The sequence below is a fragment of the Mytilus californianus genome, unplaced genomic scaffold (genome assembly GCF_021869535.1).
Source record: "Mytilus californianus isolate M0D057914Y unplaced genomic scaffold, xbMytCali1.0.p SCAF_10, whole genome shotgun sequence".
Classification (NCBI taxonomy): domain Eukaryota; kingdom Metazoa; phylum Mollusca; class Bivalvia; order Mytilida; family Mytilidae; genus Mytilus; species Mytilus californianus.
In genome coordinates, this window is record NW_026262582.1 from 44,949,578 (window position 1) to 44,973,442 (window position 23,865).

The following is a 23,865-nucleotide window of genomic DNA, read 5'->3' on the forward strand; positions in this document are numbered from 1 at the left end:
CGCTTTTAACAGATTCAACTTCTTTGTGTGTCATTTTTAACAGATTTTACTGTTCTTTGCGTGTCATTTTTAACAGATTTTACTGTAACACCTGATTTACTGTATCACCTGAAAGTGTTGATATTACAGGAACTTTTTCTTGTAACAAATGTTACCAAAAGCTTCTGGTGTGACAGGTGTAACATATGGATTTTAGACCAAAAATCAATAAATGTAACACTTCCTAAACATAAAAAAATAAGCTATATGTACTTAAAATCCCTGTTAGCATAAAAAATTTTCCTCTCAGAATAAAACAATCATGAGAATATTGTTATTTAAGTGCCAATCTGACAAAGAATCAGACAGTGGTGAAAACATGATTATTAACAAAAACATGCTCAACTTTACATTAATTTAAGTTCAAAATGTTATGGTGCACAAATATAACATTTGTTTCCATTTCCTGTTCTGGTATTTTAAGATATAATTGGTTGAAATGCAATAGAAAATTAACAATTAAGGGGAGCTAACTCTGTAATTTGCTTTCATTCTAACCAAAAGTTATCTAGAAATTTCCCGAATTACCAGACACGCAGAAATGAGCATGATGAGAGACCAACCATTGCTAACTCAGGATGAGGGTAACTTCAAAATAGGATGTTAAGGTCGGCAGATTTTTTTCAGCCATGTTTTGAAATTTTTCTAATTTGCCTGATTTTTACAAATACTGGCACTTATTGCTACAATTTACAATGGTAAAATGATTTGAAGTTGTGTGCAGCGAGAACAGTTCCTACATTTCTCTGATTTGTTAAATACAAACCTTTATATCTTCTTTAACTTTATTTGATGCTTCTTCAAACACTGGTTTTAATATCTGACTAAATCTACACCTGCAAACATACAAATTTTTATGAGAATTTTATATACCAATGTTTTATAAAGCAGATTCCAGGCATTCCTGTATCTGTCAAAACTTATTTCCAACATTTTAGATTTTCAGATAAAAGATACATGTCGGAGGACATGAATGCCCCCCTCAAGTTTTGCAATTTTCTAAGTTGAAAAGGGGCATAACTCTAGAACGGTAAATGACTAGCAACCCAAACTCTAACTCTGTCTGCGTGTTGTGGTTTTTAGCATCCTGTATGAATTCCATAAAATTTGCATGAGGCAAACTAAAGTTAGAGTGCAAAAAATAAGACGTACAGAAGGACTGACGAACAGACGGACAGTAAAGGTAACACTTAATACCCCTACAGCGAGGGCATTAATCCTTTCTGACCAACTGTTCTCTATGATGAGACGGAGTTCAACTTTATGTGTATCAAAAATATTGTTTAAAGTAGGAGGGTTATCCCTTTTTTTTTCAGAATGCTTAATGGTGGAGGCTCAGTGATAGGGTCTACCTAATTAAGGGATTTTTATAGGTGGTCTCAAGCCTTTCTGAGCATGCTGAGTAGATCTGATTTACTATTCCCGGTACAAGTAACTAGCCCTATTATTATTTTTAAAATGAGTTGTTATAAGAAAGACCAAAATCATCTTTCATTTCGTATTTGAATGTTCCAAAATCAATCAAAGTCTTATACATGTACATGTATATGTGTACTTGCAAACATTTAATTTCTATCCAACACAGCTCATATATTGATTTTTTAACATTGTATAGTTTTGTCTAATGTGTATATCTTTTTTAAAATACCTACCAATCTGCATAAAAATTTACAAATACAAGTTCATGGCCACCTGGAACAGAACAGAGAAGTACTGAATTACAAGTACATTATTAAAGACAAATACCAATGAATATTAACAAATCAATAATTCTTGCAACAGACATACCACCATCAGCGGATTTTCCTTTTTCACAATCAATATGCAATAACATTTTATTAATATTCTAAAATATTTTGACACAATACCTAAAATGACTTTAAGCCAGCCATTAGCCGTCAACACATGCTGGTGTTTAAATCTAAATAACTAAATGTACATTTTTTCTTCGGGACATATAATATGCCTGTATACAGTGTTAGAAGTAAAATAGGGACATTAAATAAAACAAATTTAGAATAACATGATTCCACTCTTAACATTTAACCTCAGTATGGATATCATTTTTTAATATATAAGTATTTTTACATCACATGCATCATGTACATATATACTATTGTATATAAACCACCCTAATAAAGTTAAAAAAAAATTCTTCAATGGTCAAGTTTTCAAATACTTATTATGCTTATCATTGATTGGCTCTAATGTGCTGTACCATGACCTATAGTTGCCTAAATCTGCTTCAATTGGGGTCTGTTGGATAGATAAGTTGTCTAATTTGCAATCATACCACATCTCCCTATTTTAGATTGACGTCATATACAGTAATTACTAAATTATTTTTATACATGTCATGTGGCGGTATGGTACAATCTTCAGTCCTGTTTGTTATTTCACTGATTGCAATTAAAAGGGAGAGTTTTATATTTTGAGACTTATGATGATGATGGATGGTTGGATTGTTAACGTGCTAGCACACAAAGCAACAGTCCACAGAAAGACATGTCACCTTACTCGGACACATTATCTCACTCCGAGCCGACCAGTCTTTGCTCTAACTGCTGAATGCTGCGTGCTTCGCATAGAAGCAGCACATACCAATTTTAAAGTCTTTGATTTGACCCAGCCGGGGTTCAAACCCACGACCTCCCACACTTGAGGCTAACACACTACCACCAAGTGTTTTTTGTGAGACTTATACACACCGGGTATCCCGATCCGAAATCCATGGAAGGATCTGAACCCCGGGGAGCAATTACATGTGACAAACTGTGGGTAAGTAAAATATGGATCTGATTCCCACAGAGGATAAAAATCCTCCGTTGGAATTGGATCCAGAATTTATCTACGAATTGCACTACACATGTAATTGCTCCTCCGGATTCGGATTCGGATCCTACTGGGTGTGCTAATATATAAATGTTGACGTCTATAGGTTTATTGCGTCAGTGGTTACTCATTCATTGGTGTACATGTATGATCTGATACATCTGTGATACAAGAGTTCAATCAAGACAGTTATAACTGGTAACAAGGTTTCGTCAAGACAAGCTGAACTATATGTCTCCACCTTTCTAACTGCTTTACTTAGAACCTATCCTTAGGTTTGTAATTTTTCAACAAGTACTAATGGCAAAATGTGCATCCATTCACCCTGGTTAATTTTTTTAAAGTATTTTTTCAACAGTCAACTGATCTTTTTTTTTTTTATCAATATTACAAAATCAACCATATCTCACCTAAAACGGATTTTAAATTTTGGCTGTCCATACTAATGACATCTAAGTAAACAGGTGGTATACAGCTCAACTGCAATAGAAATACGATGGATTAATAATAATACTGATGACAATAATGAAAAACACATGATAAACATGATAAGTAGCTGCTTAATGTCCAGTGGCAAATATAACATATAAGACAATAATATGGTGTATGTATATATATTACATGTACATGTATTATGCTGCCTTGTAACAGATCAGCATACACAACAAGATTTAGAACATGTTAACTGATACATGTAGAGTAAAGGCCAATCAGCCTCTGCCATTACTCTTAAATGCTGCATGCTTGGAAGAGAAGCAGTATATATGCCAATTTTAAAGTATGCCTCAGTCTGGGTTATTCCCTGAACCTCCTGCACCCAAGATGACACATGAAGAGACCACAAGGTCAGGGATTTCACATGCAATGCATGTGTAGCTGTCTGAATGTTTATTTCTATATTCTGTACAAATACATATTACTTTTTAGTAAGAAAATTTTAAAAACAATATTTATTACATCTACTCTCTATTTGCTGTTTGTTTTTAAATTAAATCCCCAAATTAGTAGCTTTAAAGTGACAACTGTTCTATATTTCTTTATCAATAATCCCTTTAAATTTCCACAATCATGACAATCATGACAATACAATACTAGCAAAAACAAAATGCATATGGACCTCTTAAGAATCAAACTAGTTTTATCACCTTGTATATATCTCAAAATAAGATATGGTGACCTATATTTTTTTTAATTGAATATGGAATTACTGCCTGTCGATACTTTTATTTTGGCATTGCACAAGTCATGTCTTCTTTGACTGTCCATGACGTTAAAACACTAAATCCCTGGGATGTGTTTTAGTTGATTTTAGTCTCTGATGCATGATTTTTTTATTATTACTTTAATTGATTTTGGCTTTTAACTAGCTTTCAGTAACTGCGAGTACACTCAAATCGTACTTTCATGTTAATTTGACCTGTTGATACAATTTGTTATGCATTTTTGTTATTTAATGTTTATTTCTCGTCTCACTATTTATGTATGGATATTTCACACTGTTTCAGTAATTTTTTTATTAATCTGAAGTATAGGTATATTAATGACTTATATACATGATATATATATCAGTGCAAAGAAAATTTACACCACATAGATCATTGTAGATAGCTCATGTTTATATTAACACACTGGTAAGTACTTCTATTTTGGGATATTTAACGATTTTTACAATACATGAAGGCCAGCTATTTAATGTCTATCATATATATCAGGGCTTCCAAAATTATTTTTAGCCAGCCGGACATTTTATATATTATCCCGATTTTAATCCCTTAAGACTAAATAAACAAAAGGCAATTATGGTAATCAGTTGCCGAGTTGGCCATCCCAATGATTGACATTAAAAAAAAAACAATATTAAACTTTCTTTGATTCAAATTCGAAGTTCTGACGTAAACTGTTAAATTGGCAGTGCATCTTCCGAAGTGTGCAACATCAGCGTACTTATATCTGCCTTAGACTCTTTATTTGTGCAAAAACATTGTTTTGTAATTGCAGCATGTTGTTCAGGCATTTCCAAAAAAAATAAATAAATAAAATGCGAAAAAATCTATACTAATCTAGTAAAAGAAACTATAAAAATTAGAAAGTCATCGTTTTTTTTTTATTAAAATCTAAGATAAAATTAACAAAAAAACATGTTCAATCAATATTTCAATAACAATATTCATGCTATTAACATGTCATAAATATATAATTTGATATCTAAGCCATCTGTCAATAAAAGACAAACATTGTATAGGTAAAATATATCAATATACAGATAAACATGTACCCTAAAGGAAAATATTACATTAAATGAAAAAGTGTCAATGACTGGCCTTAATAGTGAAAACATATATACATCATGTACATGTACATGTATATATATATATATATACAAACGATTCAAGATTCCAATATAATTTCCGGGGTCAAAGAAAGATAACTTAAGACTATAGATGAATCTTTTCAGATGATGCCCCAACTTTTCATGCTTATGCATGAATGTATTTGTACACATTTCATTAGAACAAACTGACGTTGAAAGGCACATTCCAATTTCCTGTCCAAAAATGTTCAACATTTGGCAGATTTGTGGAAAGAAAATAAACATTATAGTAATATGCACACCCTTATATATACTATATCTTTATGTCTATTGTAATAAATACCCTGTCTAATATAAAAGTTTTAGTATGAAAATTGATCGAGTTAGCCGAACAAACCATGCATACGTATGTACCTTACATTGTGTAAATGCATAATTTCACCAAAAAAAGACACAACGTTGAAGAATCTGCTATTTGTAAAGAATCAGAAGAAAAAATCAAGGTTCTAATTATATGCCAACCCTCAGCAGTTCAGTAAATGAACTAGCAGCTGTCATAATGAAAAAATTACTAGCTTGAAAACTTTATACCCAAGACTCAGTCAAAGCCTGAGTAGTTAGAATCAGGAAGGTCTGAATACTCTGGTGCTGATGAAGCATACATGCAGATGGACTTGCCTTCTTTTCCTTAAACCAACCTGCCTGTGCCAACCAAATTATTTAATTCAATAATTGGTTCAAATAACCATCAAGATTTGTGTCTACAGGATTGAAAAAGACATGCATCTCACTCAGTCTGTATTAACCAATCCAAGTGACCAAGGCCAAAACATCCTTGACTAACTTGTCTGCATCTTGAGCTGGTAAATGTTTACTTTCATAAAAAAATTCTTTTTGAGGCAATTGGGTCTAACAGTAGCAATGAAAGCCTTGATGTAGCATAGTCCATGTAGTCAGTCACAGCATCTTGAACTCTGTGCTTAATCATAAGACTTGGAAGAATGTATAGCCTATGTACATTGTAGGTCTGCACAGTATAAAAATATATTGAGTGGAACTTGAACAATTGATTGATTGATGTCCAGTGGCAAATATTTCATGCATGATCAGGACAAGGAACATATCAATAATGAATACATGTATAATCTGGAAAAGGAACACAACTACAGAGGCCGCCAGGGCAGGGTGAAAGGTAGGAAATTTTAACTGCCACTGTAATATGAGTGCGTTAGATAAGGATGGAAATTTTACCTTGAAACAGGCCACCTACCACCCTTCAGACTTTTGTTGCAAGCTTTAACTTGCAGAGGATATTGCACCCTATCTATATGAGACATCTGCTTTGTCGTTCCTATTACAACCAGACATGGCTGCATATTATTATTTATACAACCTTCATGAACACGTCACATGAACAGCTAAACAAATGCCCTTTACTCTTTAGCTAGGTTTTGACTGTCAGAACAGGAGAAATTCAAGGAAACACATTTTTTCTAACTAAGCCAGTCAACCTTTGGTGTGTATCTGTATCTGTATAATAAGGGGACGAAGTCCCCTATTACAGTAGAAAAATCAATAAAAAAAAAAAAAAAAAAAAAAATCGGGAAAATTTCCCGAAATTTTCATTGTACTAATGAACTCAAAATCGTTAACTTTTTTTTTGTAACTTTTTTAAATTCCCGCATTTGCGCAGAAATCTACTTCCTTCTTCCGGTCTCGTTTGTCATGAGACTTTGAGTGAAATATATATTTATCAGTCCAGTAAATTATAGGAAGGAACACAATAACAATTTCATTTCTAATTATTCTTTGATATGAAAAAACGTTACCTGATGATAGCGTCTTTGTTTACATTGAATATGACGTCATAATTAAAATAACGTCACAACTAAAATCCCTAACAACAGAACCAAAATCGGAAACGTTACGGTATTTCCGTTTCTTTTTTAACAGATTTAGAACTTAAACGATATGTTTGAATTAAAAAAATAATTTATATAGACTTCGTCCCCTTTCACAGGTAATGCCTGCCTCATATTACTGGAAATAAACTCTAAATTACTGAGTAAAACTTACCCAGGATGTGTGTGTGTGCCACATCTAAGACCAGTAACGTGTATGTGTGTGCAAGAGGGGGACCTCAAAATTTGAAGCACCAAAAGGTTGGTAGGTACGCAAAAATTAATTCTTGCAAAAAGTAAACATGTGTTAAATCAATATAAACATTTCTTGAAATTCGAAGGTCTTTGGAAGACTGCACATACCGATCGAATGACCAAGTCGAAAATTTAACTTGGACTTGGTAACGTAATCTTCGATACGAACGTGTAATGCATACTTCCACTGACATACAATTCTTACCAGTAAAACAGTAAGGAAATACTGTAAATAATTCATCTTTCGAATTTGATTCCGCATCGTCAGTCGGTTAAATAGATCTCACAATATGTTTGGAGGAAGGGTAAGGTGCTCGGACCGGAAAGCAAAACAAATATGGCCGATAACGTCAGCGTGTAATCGCGAACAGACGAGACTAAAATGATTATGTTGTTATCGACCAGCTTTCACCTGTAGTAGTTATCTAAATTGCATGAAACTTATATTAAAAAAACAAGATATGTAAGTAACAAAGAGTTATTCTAGTTGCATTTTACATTTGTGAAAAGGGTCAACTCGTACCTATAATTGTTACTGAAAAACTCGGCCTACAACTGACTCGGACCATAACAAATTAGGACTATAACAAACTCGGCCTATCGTTCTTTATATATAGAAATAAAGTGGACAAACTCGGACTTTCGTATATTGTGTTTTCTGATGTGGAAGAACAAATATGACGAACATCAACCAACGAAAACCACTTATTTACAGGTTCCTGACTTTTTAGTTTCTGGCCTTTTGCTCTGCCTTTTATAGGCTTTATATAGCTGCTAGTAAATGCCAGTGCTAAATTAATTTATTTATCTATTCTTTTTAGTTTTTGAGTATTTTATGATATTTTGGAGATTGCAGAGGTCCCCCATTCAATGCACATAGGCGGCTAGATATTTCGGCCACCTGAGCATTGATCCAGTGGAGGTGCAGAAATCCAAAATAATTTGCTTTCATTATATTTGCATGTTTTTTTAATTTTTATTCATTAGTATCTGCGTGAAAGTGCATGATTTTTATATGATAGTCGGTTAAAGGGCTCATTAGAGCTCATGTTATCTCTGTTATTGTGTTCATATATGCCGACTTTAGATAAAATTTACTTACTTACTGGGAAGGCAGATAAATGACGAATGTGGCGGGATTAAACATGTCTGTGAGCTCTCAAGCCTCCCCTAATCTGGGACAGTGGTGTATAGGCACTACATATGACAAAACTGTAAAAATCAGTTGCAAATGGCTTTTCTCAATAGATCGATACAAAGCACACAAAAGAACTAACATAACAATAGACAAAGAACCAATGTATATATATTAATTGTCGAAATCCGGATATGGTGTACAAAAATCTGTGCACCTTTGTTTGCGGTATACCATCTTTGCCGCAAGTTTATTGTTTTCTGTTTGGTATTAAATTTTTAATTAAGATCCATTTATTACACCTTGTGATCCGTTTATTTGGCAATCGCCAATGGCAGTCAGCAGGGTTTAAGAACATTTGTTGTTCGACCTGTTAGTCAAATGCGTTTTGTTAAAATATACTTTTTCACTTTTTTGGTCTTTTGGAAAATGTTGTTTGTGCTGTATTTAGACCCCCTCTATCAAGAAATTTGTTTTGCATGCACACGTATAAAAATTGCGGTTTTTATCCAACGCAATCATAGGTTTGAACGTTGTTTTCAATTTAGACTTGTTTATATTTTTTCGTTTGGGCTTGTATTATATTTTCCATCGGGTTTATATGATCCGTTCATCCTATTTGTAATATTTCGACTCTTCAAAATTCAAGAGTCTATCCCAAATTGAGGTAAATTATATGGCCTTCCAAATACCGTTTCGATCCCTAACATCACTGAAGAGACATTAATTGTCGAAATCCGGATATGATGTACTAATTTTTGCACCTTTTGTTTGCGGTATACTATCTTTTCCGCAAGTTTATTGTTTTCTGTTTGGTATTAAATTTATAAATTTTAAAAGATCTTGTGATCCGTTTATTTGGCAATCGCCAATGGCAGTCAGCAGGGTTTAAGACTGTGTGACATCTGTTGTTCGACCTGATAGTCAAATGCGTTTTGTTAAAATATACTTTTTCACTTTTTTGGTCTTTTGGAAAATGTTGTTTGTGCTGTATTTAGACCCCTCTATCAAGAAATTTGTTTTGCATGCACACGTATAAAAATTGCGGTTTTTATCCAACGCAATCATAGGTTTGAACGTTGTTTTCAATTTAGACTTGTTTATAAATATTTTTTCGTTTGGGCTTGTATTATATTTTCCATCGGGTTTATATGATCCGTTCATCCTATTTCTAATATTTCGACTCTTCAAAATTCAAGAGTCTATCCCAAATTGAGGTAAATTATATGGCCTTCCAAATACCGTTTCGATCCCTAACATCACTGAAGAGACATTAATTGTCGAAATCCGGATATGGTGTACTAATTTTTGCACCTTTTGTTTGCGGTATACTATCTTTTCCGCAAGTTTATTGTTTTCTGTTTGGTATTAAATTTATAAATTTTAAAAGATCCATTTTGTAACATCTTGTGATCCGTTTATTTGGCAATCGCCAATGGCAGTCAGCAGGGTTTAAGAACATCTGTTGTTCGACCTGTTAGTCAAATGCGTTTTGTTAAAATATACTTTTTCACTTTTTTGGTCTTTTGGAAAATGTTGTTTGTGCTGTATTTAGACCCCTCTATCAAGAAATTTGTTTTGCATGCACACGTATAAAAATTGCGGTTTTTATCCAACGCAATCATAGGTTTGAACGTTGTTTTCAATTTAGACTTGTTTATATTTTTTCGTTTGGGCTTGTATTATATTTTCCATCGGGTTTATATGATCCGTTCATCCTATTTCTAATATTTCGACTCTTCAAAATTCAAGAGTCTATCCCAAATTGAGGTAAATTATATGGCCTTCCAAATACCGTTTCGATCCCTAACATCACTGAAGAGACATTAATTGTCGAAATCCGGATATGGTGTACTAATTTTTGCACCTTTTGTTTGCGGTATACTATTTTTTCTGCAAGTTTATTGTTTTCTGTTTGGTATTAAATTTATCAATTTTAAAAGATCCATTTTGTAACATCTTGTGATCCGTTTATTTGGCAATCGCCAATGGCAGTCAGCAGGGTTTAAGAACATCTGTTGTTCGACCTGTTAGTCAAATGCGTTTTGTTAAAATATAATTTTTCACTTTTGTGGTCTTTTGGAAAATGTTGTTTGTGCTGTATTTAGACCCCTCTATCAAGAAATTTGTTTTGCATGCACACGTATAAAAATTGCGGTTTTTATCCAACGCAATCATAGGTTTGAACGTTGTTTTCAATTTAGACTTGTTTATATTTTTTCGTTTGGGCTTGTATTATATTTTCCATCGGGTTTATATGATCCGTTCATCCTATTTCTAATATTTCGACTCTTCAAAATTCAAGAGTCTATCCCAAATTGAGGTAAATTATATGGCCTTCCAAATACCGTTTCGATCCCTAACATCACTGAAGAGACATTAATTGTCGAAATACGGATATGGTGTACTAATTTTTGCACCTTTTGTTTGCGGTATACTATCTTTTCCGCAAGTTTATTGTTTTCTGTTTGGTATTAAATTTTTAATTAAGATCCATTTATTGGCAATCGCCAATGGCAGTCAGCAGGGTTTAAGAACATTTGTTGTTCGACCTGTTAGTCAAATGCGTTTTGTTAAAATATACTTTTTCACTTTTTTGGTCTTTTGGAAAATGTTGTTTGTGCTGTATTTAGACCCCTCTATCAAGAAATTTGTTTTGCATGCACACGTATAAAAATTGCGGTTTTTATCCAACGCAATCATAGGTTTGAACGTTGTTTTCAATTTAGACTTGTTTATATTTTCTCGTTTGGGCTTGTATTATATTTTCCATCGGGTTTATATGATCCGTTCATCCTATTTCTAATATTTCGACTCTTCAAAATTCAAGAGTCTATCCCAAATTGAGGTAAATTATATGGCCTTCCAAATACCGTTTCGATCCCTAACATCACTGAAGAGACATTAATTGTCGAAATCCGGATATGGTGTACTAATTTTTGCACCTTTTGTTTGCGGTATACTATCTTTTCCGCAAGTTTATTGTTTTCTGTTCGGTATTAAATTTATAAATTTTCAAAGATCCATTTTGTAACATCTTGTGATCCGTTTATTTGGCAATCGCCAATGGCAGTCAGCAGGGTTTAAGAACATCTGTTGTTCGACCTGTTAGTCAAATGCGTTTTGTTAAAATATACTTTTTCACTTTTGTGGTCTTTTGGAAAATGTTGTTTGTGCTGTATTTAGACCCCTCTATCAAGAAATTTGTTTTGCATGCACACGTATAAAAATTGCGGTTTTTATCCAACGCAATCATAGGTTTGAACGTTGTTTTCAATTTAGACTTGTTTATATTTTTTCGTTTGGGCTTGTATTATATTTTCCATCGGGTTTATATGATCCGTTCATCCTATTTCTAATATTTCGACTCTTCAAAATTCAAGAGTCTATCCCAAATTGAGGTAAATTATATGGCCTTCCAAATACCGTTTCGATCCCTAACATCACTGAAGAGACATTAATTGTCGAAATCCGGATATGGTGTACTACTTTTTGCACCTTTTGTTTGCGGTATACTATCTTTTCCGCAAGTTTATTGTTTTCTGTTTGGTATTAAATTTATAAATTTTAAAAGATCTTGTGATCCGTTTATTTGGCAATCGCCAATGGCAGTCAGCAGGGTTTAAGAACATCTGTTGTTCGACCTGTTAGTCAAATGCGTTTTGTTAAAATATACTTTTTCACTTTTGTGGTCTTTTGGAAAATGTTGTTTGTGCTGTATTTAGACCCCTCTATCAAGAAATTTGTTTTGCATGCACACGTATAAAAATTGCGGTTTTTATCCAACGCAATCATAGGTTTGAACGTTGTTTTCAATTTAGACTTGTTTATATTTTTTCGTTTGGGCTTGTATTATATTTTCCATCGGGTTTATATGATCCGTTCATCCTATTTCTAATATTTCGACTCTTCAAAATTCAAGAGTCTATCCCAAATTGAGGTAAATTATATGGCCTTCCAAATACCGTTTCGATCCCTAACATCACTGAAGAGACATTAATTGTCGAAATCCGGATATGGTGTACTACTTTTTGCACCTTTTGTTTGCGGTATACTATCTTTTCCGCAAGTTTATTGTTTTCTGTTTGGTATTAAATTTATAAATTTTAAAAGATCTTGTGATCCGTTTATTTGGCAATCGCCAATGGCAGTCAGCAGGGTTTAAGAACATCTGTTGTTCGACCTGTTAGTCAAATGCGTTTTGTTAAAATATACTTTTTCACTTTTGTGGTCTTTTGGAAAATGTTGTTTGTGCTGTATTTAGACCCCTCTATCAAGAAATTTGTTTTGCATGCACACGTATAAAAATTGCGGTTTTTATCCAACGCAATCATAGGTTTGAACGTTGTTTTCAATTTAGACTTGTTTATATTTTTTCGTTTGGGCTTGTATTATATTTTCCATCGGGTTTATATGATCCGTTCATCCTATTTCTAATATTTCGACTCTTCAAAATTCAAGAGTCTATCCCAAATTGAGGTAAATTATATGGCCTTCCAAATACCGTTTCGATCCCTAACATCACTGAAGAGACATTAATTGTCGAAATCCGGATATGGTGTACTAATTTTTGCACCTTTTGTTTGCGGTATACTATCTTTTCCGCAAGTTTATTGTTTTCTGTTTGGTATTAAATTTTTAAATTTTAAAAGATCTTGTGATCCGTTTATTTGGCAATCGCCAATGGCAGTCAGCAGGGTTTAAGAACATCTGTTGTTCGACCTGTTAGTCAAATGCGTTTTGTTAAAATATACTTTTTCACTTTTTTGGTCTTTTGGAAAATGTTGTTTGTGCTGTATTTAGGCCCCTCTATCAAGAAATTTGTTTTGCATGCACACGTTTAAAAATTGCGGTTTTTATATATATAATAGCAGCATAATTTTATAAAAGTACTCACAACAGTGTACACGTATAGCAATATGTATTTATTTTTAATGTTTTAATTCTTCAAAAATAAGATCAGTGTTAGTACCGATAAAAACAATATTTAAAGATTTTTCTACGATGTTGAATTGACTGTAAATTTCAATTATAAGTTTATTATAAGGATCAATGAGCTTACATGGATTGAATTGGCTAATTTTACGGGCCGTTCTATAAAAATATCACCAACTGAATAAATTAGGATGTGATATCCCGTTTTTAATAAGGATTATACAGGAACAGCCAAACTTCCAAACCAAATTTTTGTTTCTATCGGAAAGAAAAGTTTTTAATTAATTTGGGGTAACCAAATCCCCGACTTATTATTTTTTTTTTAAATTAAACATTTAAGTAACCTAACCGGTTAAATAATAAAATTCGTAAAGGGTTCCGATGAACCCTAGCTGTGTCTCGCCTGCGATTGATGCTGTCAGTTTAAAAGTGTAATGTTGACTGTAAAAAGTGAGTCTATTTATCAGTAAATTACAGAATTTAAAAAAAAAAATCAATTTTTCTTTATATATATATTTTGGAAATTCGGGTTTATATGATCCGTTCATCCTATTTTGACTCTTTCAAAATTTAAGAGTCTATCCTAAATTGAGGTAAATTATATGGCCTTACAAATACCGTTTCGATTCCTAACATCACTGAAGAGACATTAATTGTCGAAATCCGGATATGGTGTACAAAAACCTTTCCCCCTTTTTGTTTGCGGTATACCATCTTTTCCGCAAGTCTATTGTTTTCTGTTTAGTATTAAATTTATAATTAAGACCCATTTATTACATCGGTGATCCGTTTATTTGGCAATCGCCAATGGCAGTCAGCAGGGTTTAAGAACATCAGTTGTTCGACCTGCTAGTCAAATGCGTTTTGTTAAAATATACCTTTTCACTCATTTGGTCTTTTGGAAAATGTTGTTTGTGCTGTATTTAGACCCCTCTACCAAGAAATTTGTTTTGCATGCACACGTATAAAAATTGCGGTTTTTATCCAACGCAATCATAGGTTTGAACGTTGTTTTCAATTTAGACTTGTATATATATATATATAGAGAGAGAGAGAGAGAGAGGGAGAGAGAGAGATGCTTTTTCTTGATCTAGAGGTGGCATCTTGTCTAAGTTCCATAACCATCCAAGAAGGTTTACAAATTTATCATGTCAAAACAATTCAATCACAGACTGTCTGTAAATGTTAACTTAAAAAAAAAAAAAAGTCCATCTTATTCTATTGGTTAAATATTAAAAATGAATAAAAATATATTTTCACAGTATCTCTTAATCATGAAAAAAGCTTCTGCCAAAGTTTCATAAAATTCTATGAAGGTTCGAAAAAATAATTGATGCGCATGCGTTTGTGTATCAAACTATAACCACAGGCTGTATCTACTTGTTAACTATAAAACAAAATCAGTCCATCTATCAGTAAAATACGTAAAATTTGAATAGATATTTTCAAAATTTTGCTCTGGATTCTATTGATCATAAAAAAGCTTCGGTCTAAATTAAGTAAAATTACATGAAGGTTCGACAAAGTTATACTGATGACTGAAAAATGTTAACCTCTATATAAGACTGTGTCTACTTAATCGTTAACTGTTATACAACTAAGTCCATTTATAAAAACAAAAATAACTATTTTCAAAATTTTGCTTTTGATGCTGTCTTGGGTCTATAGCTTCTGTCCGAATTTCATAACATCCAATGAAGGTTTGACAAATGTATTGATGTCTCAAAAAGCTTAAACCACAGACTGAACCTAAATGCTGACGACGCCGACGCCGACGACGAAATCTAGGGTCGCTATGTTTCGCTTTCATAAATAAAAAGAAATTAAAAAAAATCATATGTTTCTTTTTTATAAAGTAAAACTTAACTTAATATATATGTATTCCTTCACAGTTATGAAAATTAATAATCCTACATCCTTTCGATACAATGGACTTATATTTTGGCATTGCACGTGGTCATGCTTTTCTTAAACTACTTTTTTCATGACTTCCGAATTTACACTAAATTCGTTGAGATTTTAGTGTACGAGACAAGTTCTTTATTTGTCCTTCCCCTTGTCACGCAGGAGCCTGTAATTAAGTGGTTGTTGTCTGTCATATTTGATTTTTTTTATATTTTGTTGCATAAATCAGGTCGTTGGTTTTACTGATCTTTTGAATTGTATCACAATTTGTAATGTTGTCGTGAAAAGTTTAAAAGAGACTATCAAATTAAACCGGTTTTTCCATTGACACCAAAATCACAATCTAAAGGACAAATCAAACATTACGATTTATCAAAGACACCTAATGACGATATTTCTGACACGGGACAGCTAGACACTCTTCCATTTTTAACTTCAGTAGGAACTAGTTTTGGATACTACAACGTTTTTAGATTAAAAAATGTGTGTGGACTGTTAATGTCTGATATTTAGTTGTGTTTTTGTGTCACGGTGTTGCTTTCCAGGGATTCATTTGACCTCATTATAATGCTTTTTTTCTCCTTTTTTTGAGAATATGAGAAGCGTTGCCTTTCTGTTAAAAAACTGTGAATTTTGTTTAGGATTTTTCCGTTTTCACTGCATGTTTATACACGATATTTAAGTTAAAACATTATGACTTTCTATTTCATAGAATATACACACTAAGGGATGTATTGAGTTTACAGTAGAGAATAAAAAAAAATAAATAGAGAAAATGGCATAAAAATTACAGAACAGAACTAAATTGTCCATACAGACACTCGTATATGAAGTTGACAAACTGGTGTTAACACAGTTGCAATCTATCAATCAATCAATAAAAAAAGAAGAAAAAAAAAAAAAAAAAAAAAAACAACGTCACAGAAAAAATATAAACATAAAAAAAAATACCATTATAGAAAAACACCAACAACAAATACAAATCAGAAAACAAAGAGACAATTATAAAAACAAATCAAACATACAACCGTAAAAAAGAAATTAATATTGAATAACAAAAGACAGAGGTCTGCACATAAATCTGCTTGAAGTTCCTTTTAAATTGAAAAAGCTGAACTATTTGTTGTGTGATGTTATTTTTTATGTATTTTAACGCTGAAGCTTTCATTACGCCATTAGTCCGAGATTACGCAGTGTCGATCTTATCTGTAATAAGGAACTTATAAATTCGTGCCCTAAACTCGTCCCAATAATTAGAAATCGATAGTTATCATTTGTTAGATGTTGGTCTGTATAAAACAATGACACTTTTGGTAAACATGTTCTTGTAGTTCTGTGTGTATCTCAAATGTTTTGTACGAATGTAATAATATACGTTCTTTTTTTCACTTATTTTTTTAAAAAGCAAGGATTTGTATAGTGTTATTGTTGAAAGGTACGGACATTTTGGTACGAATTGACCTATTTCTCGAGTTTGCGCATTTCTAACATTCTAACTACAGGAATGTGAAAAGTTTATGTTTTATGAGATATGATCGATGATGTAGCAGTTTAAAACATGTATTTATATCTTAATGGGTTAAAATGACAAAAATATTAATACTCATCAAATCATTCACTCAAATCCACACGGTAAGCCTATAGATTATGATCTGTCACGATCGGAACCCTAAAAATGGCCGATGATGTCTTGGATTCATGTAAACAATGTGTTGACATATCCATTTATCTTTTCGAATCCTGAAACCACGTTGTTGCAAATCATAGAAAACTTATCAGAATCAATGATATTTGGTATGGTTGCTAATAAGACCTATTTAAACATCTGTTTGCCTTTCATACTTCATACTAATCCCTTGTGCAAGTTGTGGGATTCTGAATCCAGAGCGATTTTCTGATTAGAAGATGGCAAACATTTTCCCAAATAGAGTTATTAGGGCTTGATAATGGATTCTGAGGGAGGTCAAATCAGAAATGTCAGACACAGAATCCGAAAACTGATTAGGTACTTCCTCAGAACAGGCAACACAATTTGCAGGGTTTTTATACGACCGCAAAAAAAATTTTGTGGTCGTATATTGGTATGACGTTGGCGTCGTCGTCGTCGTCGTCGTCGTCGTCGTCGTCGTCGTCGTCGTCGTCGTCCGGCGTCGTCGTCCGAATACATATTGGTTTTCGCACTCTAACTTTAGTTTAAGTGAATGGATCTTTTTGAAATTTGACCATAAGGTTAAATACCACAAAAGGAAGGTTGGGATTGATTTTGGGGGTTATGGTACCAACAGTTAAGGAATTAGGGGCCAAAAAGGGGCCAAAAATGAGCATTTTCTAGTTTCCAGACAATAACTGTGGAACGGTGTATGGATCTCTCTGAAATTATACTACAAGTTTCCATACCACAAAGGGATGGTTAGGATTTGCTTTGGGGGGTTATGGCTCAAACCGTTTAGGAATTAGGGGCAAAAAAGGGGGAAAAACAAGGTTGTCCTGGTTAATGGACAAATACTTTAGTACAAAACATAATTTAAAGCAGTGTAAGGGAGATAAATCAAATACATCATTGAAATTATCTCCCTTACACTGCTTTTAAATTATGTATAAAGTAATGGTTAATGAACAATAAAGATAATCTAAAACAGTGTAAGGGAGGTAATCCAAATACAACGTTTTGGTTACTTCCCTTACTCTGCTTTTAAATCATGGTTAAAGAAATGCATATTTATAAAGAAAGACCAGTAAAAATATCTGCAAATGTTTTCATCTTTTTTTTTTACAAAAAAATCCATATGAAAGATTTGACACTATATTTTTATTAATTCTATTATAAAATAGATTAAGTTAGCACTATGGTAAATTTAAATGGGTAATTATGGTTGCCAACTCCATTGGAAATTTGAATTGAGATTATGACCATATCTTGAGGGAAAGAATTTTTTTGGGGGAAAAAGGGGGGGGGGAATAAAAAGAAATTGTGGGGGGCCAATTTTTTCTCATTTCAGATTTCAGAAATTAAAAAGAATTATTCTTCAAATATTATTTTTTTTTCAAATTTCAAATATTGAAAAATTTCAAGAAGTAATCTTTAATTGCACAGTATGGCGCATTAGATTTGTAAAATCTTTGATCACATTTATTTATTTGTTATGCCGAATCTAACAGTGTATTTAGATTTTTAATTTTGGGTCCAGTTTTCAAATTGGTCTACATTAATGTCCAAAGGGTCCAAAATTAAACTTTGTTTGATTTTAGCAAAAATTAAATATATGAGGTTCTTTGATATGCTGAATCTAAACATGTATTTAGATTTTTGATTTTTGGCCCAGTTTTCAAGTTGGTCCAAATTGGGGTCCAAAATTAAACTTTGTTTGATTTCAACAAAAATTGAATATATGGGGTTCTTTGATATGCTGAATCTAACCATGTATTTAGATTTTTTATTTGTGGACCCCGTTATCTAATTGGTTCATATTGAGGTCAAAAGGGTCCAAAATTAAACTTTGTTTGATTTCATCTAAAATTGAATTATTGGGGTTCTTTGATATTCCAAATCTAACCGTGTATTTAGGTTTTTAATTTTGGGTCCTGTTTTTTAAATTGGTCTACATTGAGGTCCAAAGGGTCCAAAATTAAACTTAGTTTGATTTTAACAAAAATTGAATTCTTGGGGTTCTTTGATTTGCTGAATCTAAACATGTGTTTAGATTTTTGATTATGGGCCCAGTTTTCAAGTTGGTCCAAGATAGGGTCCAGTATTTAAACTTTGTTTGATTTCAACAAAAATTGAATATATGGGGTTCTTTGATATGCTGAATCTAACCATGTATTTAGATTTTTTATTTGTGGACCCCGTTATCTAATTGGTTCATATTGAGGTCAAAAGGGTCCAAAATTAAACTTTGTTTGATTTCATCTAAAATTGAATTATTGGGGTTCTTTGATATTCCAAATCTAACCGTGTATTTAGGTTTTTAATTTTGGGTCCTGTTTTTTAAATTGGTCTACATTGAGGTCCAAAGGGTCCAAAATTAAACTTAGTTTGATTTTAACAAAAATTGAATTCTTGGGGTTCTTTGATTTGCTGAATCTAAACATGTGTTTAGATTTTTGATTATGGGCCCAGTTTTCAAGTTGGTCCAAGATAGGGTCCAGTATTTAAACTTTGTTTGATTTCAACAAAAATTGAATATATGGGGTTCTTTGATATGCTGAATCTAAACATGTATTTAGATTTTTGATTATGGGCCCAGTTTTCAAGTTGGTCCAAATTGGGGTCCAAAATTAAACTTTGTTTGATTTCAACAAAAATTGAATATATGATGTTCTTTGATATGCTGAATCTAACCATGTATTTAGATTTTTTATTTGTAGGCCCCGCTATCAAATTGGTTCATATTGAGGTCAAAAGGGTCCAAAATTAAACTTTGTTTGATTTCATCGAAAATTGAATTATTGGGGTTCTTTGATATGCCAAATCTAACCGTGTATTTAGATTTTTAATTTGGGTCCCGTTTTTTAAATTGGTCTTCATTGAGGTCCAAAGGGTCCAAAATTAAACTTAGTTTGATTTTAACAAAAATTGAATTCTTGGGGTTCTTTGATATGCTGAATCTAAACATGTGTTTAGATTTTTGATTATGGGCCCAGTTTTCAAGTTGGTCCAAGTTGGGGTCCAAAATTAAACTTTTTTTGATTTCAACAAAAATTGAATATATGGGGTTCTTTGATATGCTGTATCTAACCATGAATTTAGAATTTTTATTTGTGGGCCCCGCTATCAAATTGGTTCATATTGAGGTCAAAAGGGTCCAAAATTAAACTTTGTTTGATTTCATCAAAAATTGAATTAATGGGGTTCTTTGATATTCCAAATCTAACCGTGTATTTAGATTTTTAATTTTAAGTCCCGTTTTTTAAATTGGTCTACATTAAGGTCCAAAGGGTCCAAAATTAAACTTAGTTTGATTTTAGCAAAAATTGAATTCTTGGGGTTCTTTGATATGCTGAATCTAAACATGTGTTTAGATTTTTGATTATGGGCCCAGTTTTCAAGTTTGTCCAAGTTGGGGTCCAAAATTAAACTTTGTTTGATTTTAACAAAAATTGAATATATGGGGTTCTTTGATATGCTGAATCTAACCATGTATTTTGATTTTGGACATTGGACCATAATAGGTAAATTAAAAAAATTCAAGTTCTTAGACCACATTCTTTCTGTGTCAGAAACCTATGCTGTGTCAAATATTTAATAACAATCCAAATTCAGAGCTGTATCAAGCTTGAATGTTGTGTCCATACTTGCCCCAACTGTTCAGGGTTCGACCTCTGCGGTCGTATCAAGCTGCGCCCCAGCGAAGCATTTTATTAGCTAGGATTTTGATAGTCCAAATAATTATGACGTCTTGAAAGGCTATTTTAATTTTTTTCTGTGACGCCTTCCTACAAGGTCATAGCGCTGAAGCCATTTTTTCCGTCTGGACTTTGAGAGAGAATTTTGGGGGGAACTTTGAGACCTAATTTTGGCACGAAATCTTCATTAACGGTTAGAAAGTTTTGCAAAGATACAATGTCTCACCTTTTTTTGTGCTTATTGGTGCAAAATATTTCCAGAAATATTCAAAAGAAATGATAAAATAAGATACAATTCCATTTGAGGTGGGCAAATATTTATTTTGATTTCAAAATGGTTTCCCAGCAGGCCTCTACATTATCATTTTTTCTAACTTGTCCCTTCGGACAAGTTGCAAGAAAATCAACTTGTCCGAACTCTTAACTCACTTGTCCGAATTCATAATTGAAAATCTTAAATATTGATGATATGCAATAATAACACTTGCGCTTTGATTGTACATAATAAAGGGAGCATTTTGTTATGTTATATGAAAACCACATCAAAATTCATTTTATTATTTCAGACTGAAAGATTATTTGCAAGACTGAGTTCTCTGACTCAATGTCACTATCATGTGTCGATCATTTAATCATCATTTCTTCCCAAACCACTAGGTTCTCCTATGGACCTATTCATTCTGTAGTAGTGGTATGGGTTAAACCAAGGATGTAAATACACCTGGCCACCTCGTATATGATTAAACCTTTTTAATTTATTAATGGTGTCAAAACAAGCTTTTACAATTTATTTTGATTTGTATATACATTGATATATGATCATGAAGTACATAAAACATTTCACTAAAAAATCTGCCTTTTTAGATTTTATTTAATTTTTACATCTTAACTTATTATTTTTATATATAGATCTTATTAAATAAAATATTGTTACGCATAAAAGCAAAATCAAATAAAAAGTACTTTAATTTAAAATTTTAAAGTTGTGGTAAAACTCCATATGGAGGTGCTCCTAATTCAAGGAGGCTTATACTAAGAAGAAGCATTAACATTGGTTTCTTTCCCCCTTATTTATATTCCCCTTGTCAATGGCTGCAAGCATGTTCAAGGAAGAACACCACTAATTCATGGCCCTATTGCTTTCTATGTTAAATTCCTCAATTTCAAGCAGGCACAGCACTTTTGTTTTAAGTTCAAATAAAGTGACAATCATTGCATGTCAAAGCAACACTTTATGGTGCCTTGTACTGAAAAAATCAACATACCTTTAATGGCATATAAGAAAGAACTGGTTCCCGGAACTTCGGATGTACCAAAACAGGTACTCCAGATCTGACAAACAGGAAAAATGTACCCTCTTTTTTTAAATATCATGCAATTTTTTTATTATTCAAAGTTATGTGTCAAAAAGTGTTCTACAATGATCACCAGTCATTCAGCTTTCATTTGATACCAACATTACCTAAATATTCTACATATTTTGAAAGTTACACCCATGCGTAGGAACTATTTTGTGTTAAATATGTACTACTTTCTGGCATGTGCTTTCTGGCCGGGTCCGAATTAGTGGTGTTACACCTCAAATACGTTCAATCAGAGACATATTATACAAGTATTATATGTCTCTGGTTTAATCAATGAATATTTATTTCATCTAGTATGATCAATAAAACAATCATTCATATTTTTGGAAATGTATACGTCTTGAATTTGATCTATTTTACATCTGACCTCGATTTTTCACTTGTCCCATCGGACAAGTAGTATGGTGAATCTACTTGCCCGACACCTGTGTCCACTTGTCCCAGACAATCGGACAAACGGTAATGTCGAGCCCTGCCCAGAATTTCCAAGATGAATATAGAATATCAAACTCGGTAAAATTTGGCAGAATTGAATTTCCAGATAATATAAATCGACGTTCCTGAAATTCGGGTCCATTGGACTAGGATTTTGAGGGCTTTAGTCGCTATTGTGTGAGATGAAAATCAACCTTATTTTGGGTAACAGCAAGGGACCAAGGACATATATTACCAGCTTCTTCTTCTTAAGTCTTATAATGTATTAAAATATGAAAGTGTGGTATGATTGCCAATGAGACAACTCTCCACAAGAGACAAATTGACACAGAAATTAACAACTATAGGTTACTGTACGTCCAACAATGAGTGTATTTTTATGAGTGAAAAAACCCACCATCATATTACCTTAATTCATAGTCATATGTAACATTTTATGGTGTGTCAAGGGGATTTGGGGTTAATTTAAGTAATTTTGAGTTATTTCCCTTTGTTCCATGTTGGAGGGCAATTCTACTTGTTTTACTGGCTGAAGGATTTTGGAAAAAAATTGTTTCTGAATGTTTTTCAATTGTTTTAAAGCCATGTAATTTGTTACTACTTTCTAGTAAGGATCTTTTATCAGACTTGCTCGTAAAACATGTTCAAATTTAGCAGTGTTTAGTGTTGGGAATTGGCTTGAATATGATCATGGATTAATTGGAATAATTAGACAGTATGCTTCGATTCAATTTCCCATTACAATCAGCTTTTCATTAATATGAAAATGTATTTAGTAACACAATACTCCCAGTTCTGTAAGGGCTAAGACATAAGTATAATTTTGCTTTTGACTCATAGAGGTCTAAATTTGTATGTCTTATCATGTTTATGGGTTGTCTTCCTATATGTTAATTAAAAAAAAAATAAGACTTCAACAAGTCAATCAATGTTTCAGCAGAAAATATTGACCTTAATCAAAATGTTGCGAAATTTGACTTCTTTAAGTTGATAAGTTACCACGTTTGGCTAACTTCAAGACCCATGTATAAATATTAAAAGGTCAAGCAACAAAATCAAATTGTGTCAACATTGATAGGCAATATTTTGTCTTATGAAGAAAAATATGAGTGAGAGTCGAAAAAATCGTATTCAATATTTATTCACACTTTAATGAAACCATTTATAACCACTGAAAATGTAAAAAAAAATTAGGCCATAAAAAAGAATATGTTTGTTTGCCCTAACCCTACCTACCCAGAAAATAGCTGCCTACTCAAAATTTTTTATTGTCCAGATGTGAAAAGTTTTTTTTTTAATCAGATAGGCATGAAGACTAAAAAACATCTGACACTTCAATTCCTCTTTATCGAAAAAAAAGAAAAGAAAATGCCTACCTACCTACCTACTGTCTCTACCTTTGGGTAG

At 32.6% G+C, this 23,865-nt stretch overlaps 2 protein-coding genes across 4 annotated transcripts in view; one reads left to right on the plus strand and one right to left on the minus strand.

Moving 5' to 3' along the window:
* LOC127718216 (endoplasmic reticulum resident protein 44-like) overlaps positions 1 to 7,702 on the minus strand; it is a 28,054-nt gene extending 20,352 nt beyond the window's left edge. For both annotated transcript variants that reach the window (XM_052224190.1, XM_052224189.1), the window contains exons 1-4: positions 7,544 to 7,702; positions 3,282 to 3,351; positions 1,692 to 1,731; positions 806 to 875 (exon numbers count right to left, since the gene is read on the minus strand). In XM_052224190.1, coding sequence (XP_052080150.1) covers positions 806 to 875; positions 1,692 to 1,731; positions 3,282 to 3,351; positions 7,544 to 7,600 — 237 coding nt within the window. In that variant the 5' untranslated portion in view covers positions 7,601 to 7,702. The remainder of the gene's footprint in view (positions 1 to 805; positions 876 to 1,691; positions 1,732 to 3,281; positions 3,352 to 7,543) is intronic.
* A 9,106-nt stretch (positions 7,703 to 16,808) lies between these two features.
* The window catches only part of LOC127718217 (protein PTHB1-like), a 39,884-nt gene continuing 32,827 nt past the window's right edge, over positions 16,809 to 23,865 (plus strand). Inside the window, exon 1 of one of the 2 annotated variants that reach the window (XM_052224192.1) lies at positions 16,809 to 16,945. The gene's annotated coding sequence lies outside the window, so the exon portion shown is untranslated. The remainder of the gene's footprint in view (positions 16,946 to 23,865) is intronic. The other variant, XM_052224191.1, reaches the window with a different exon arrangement.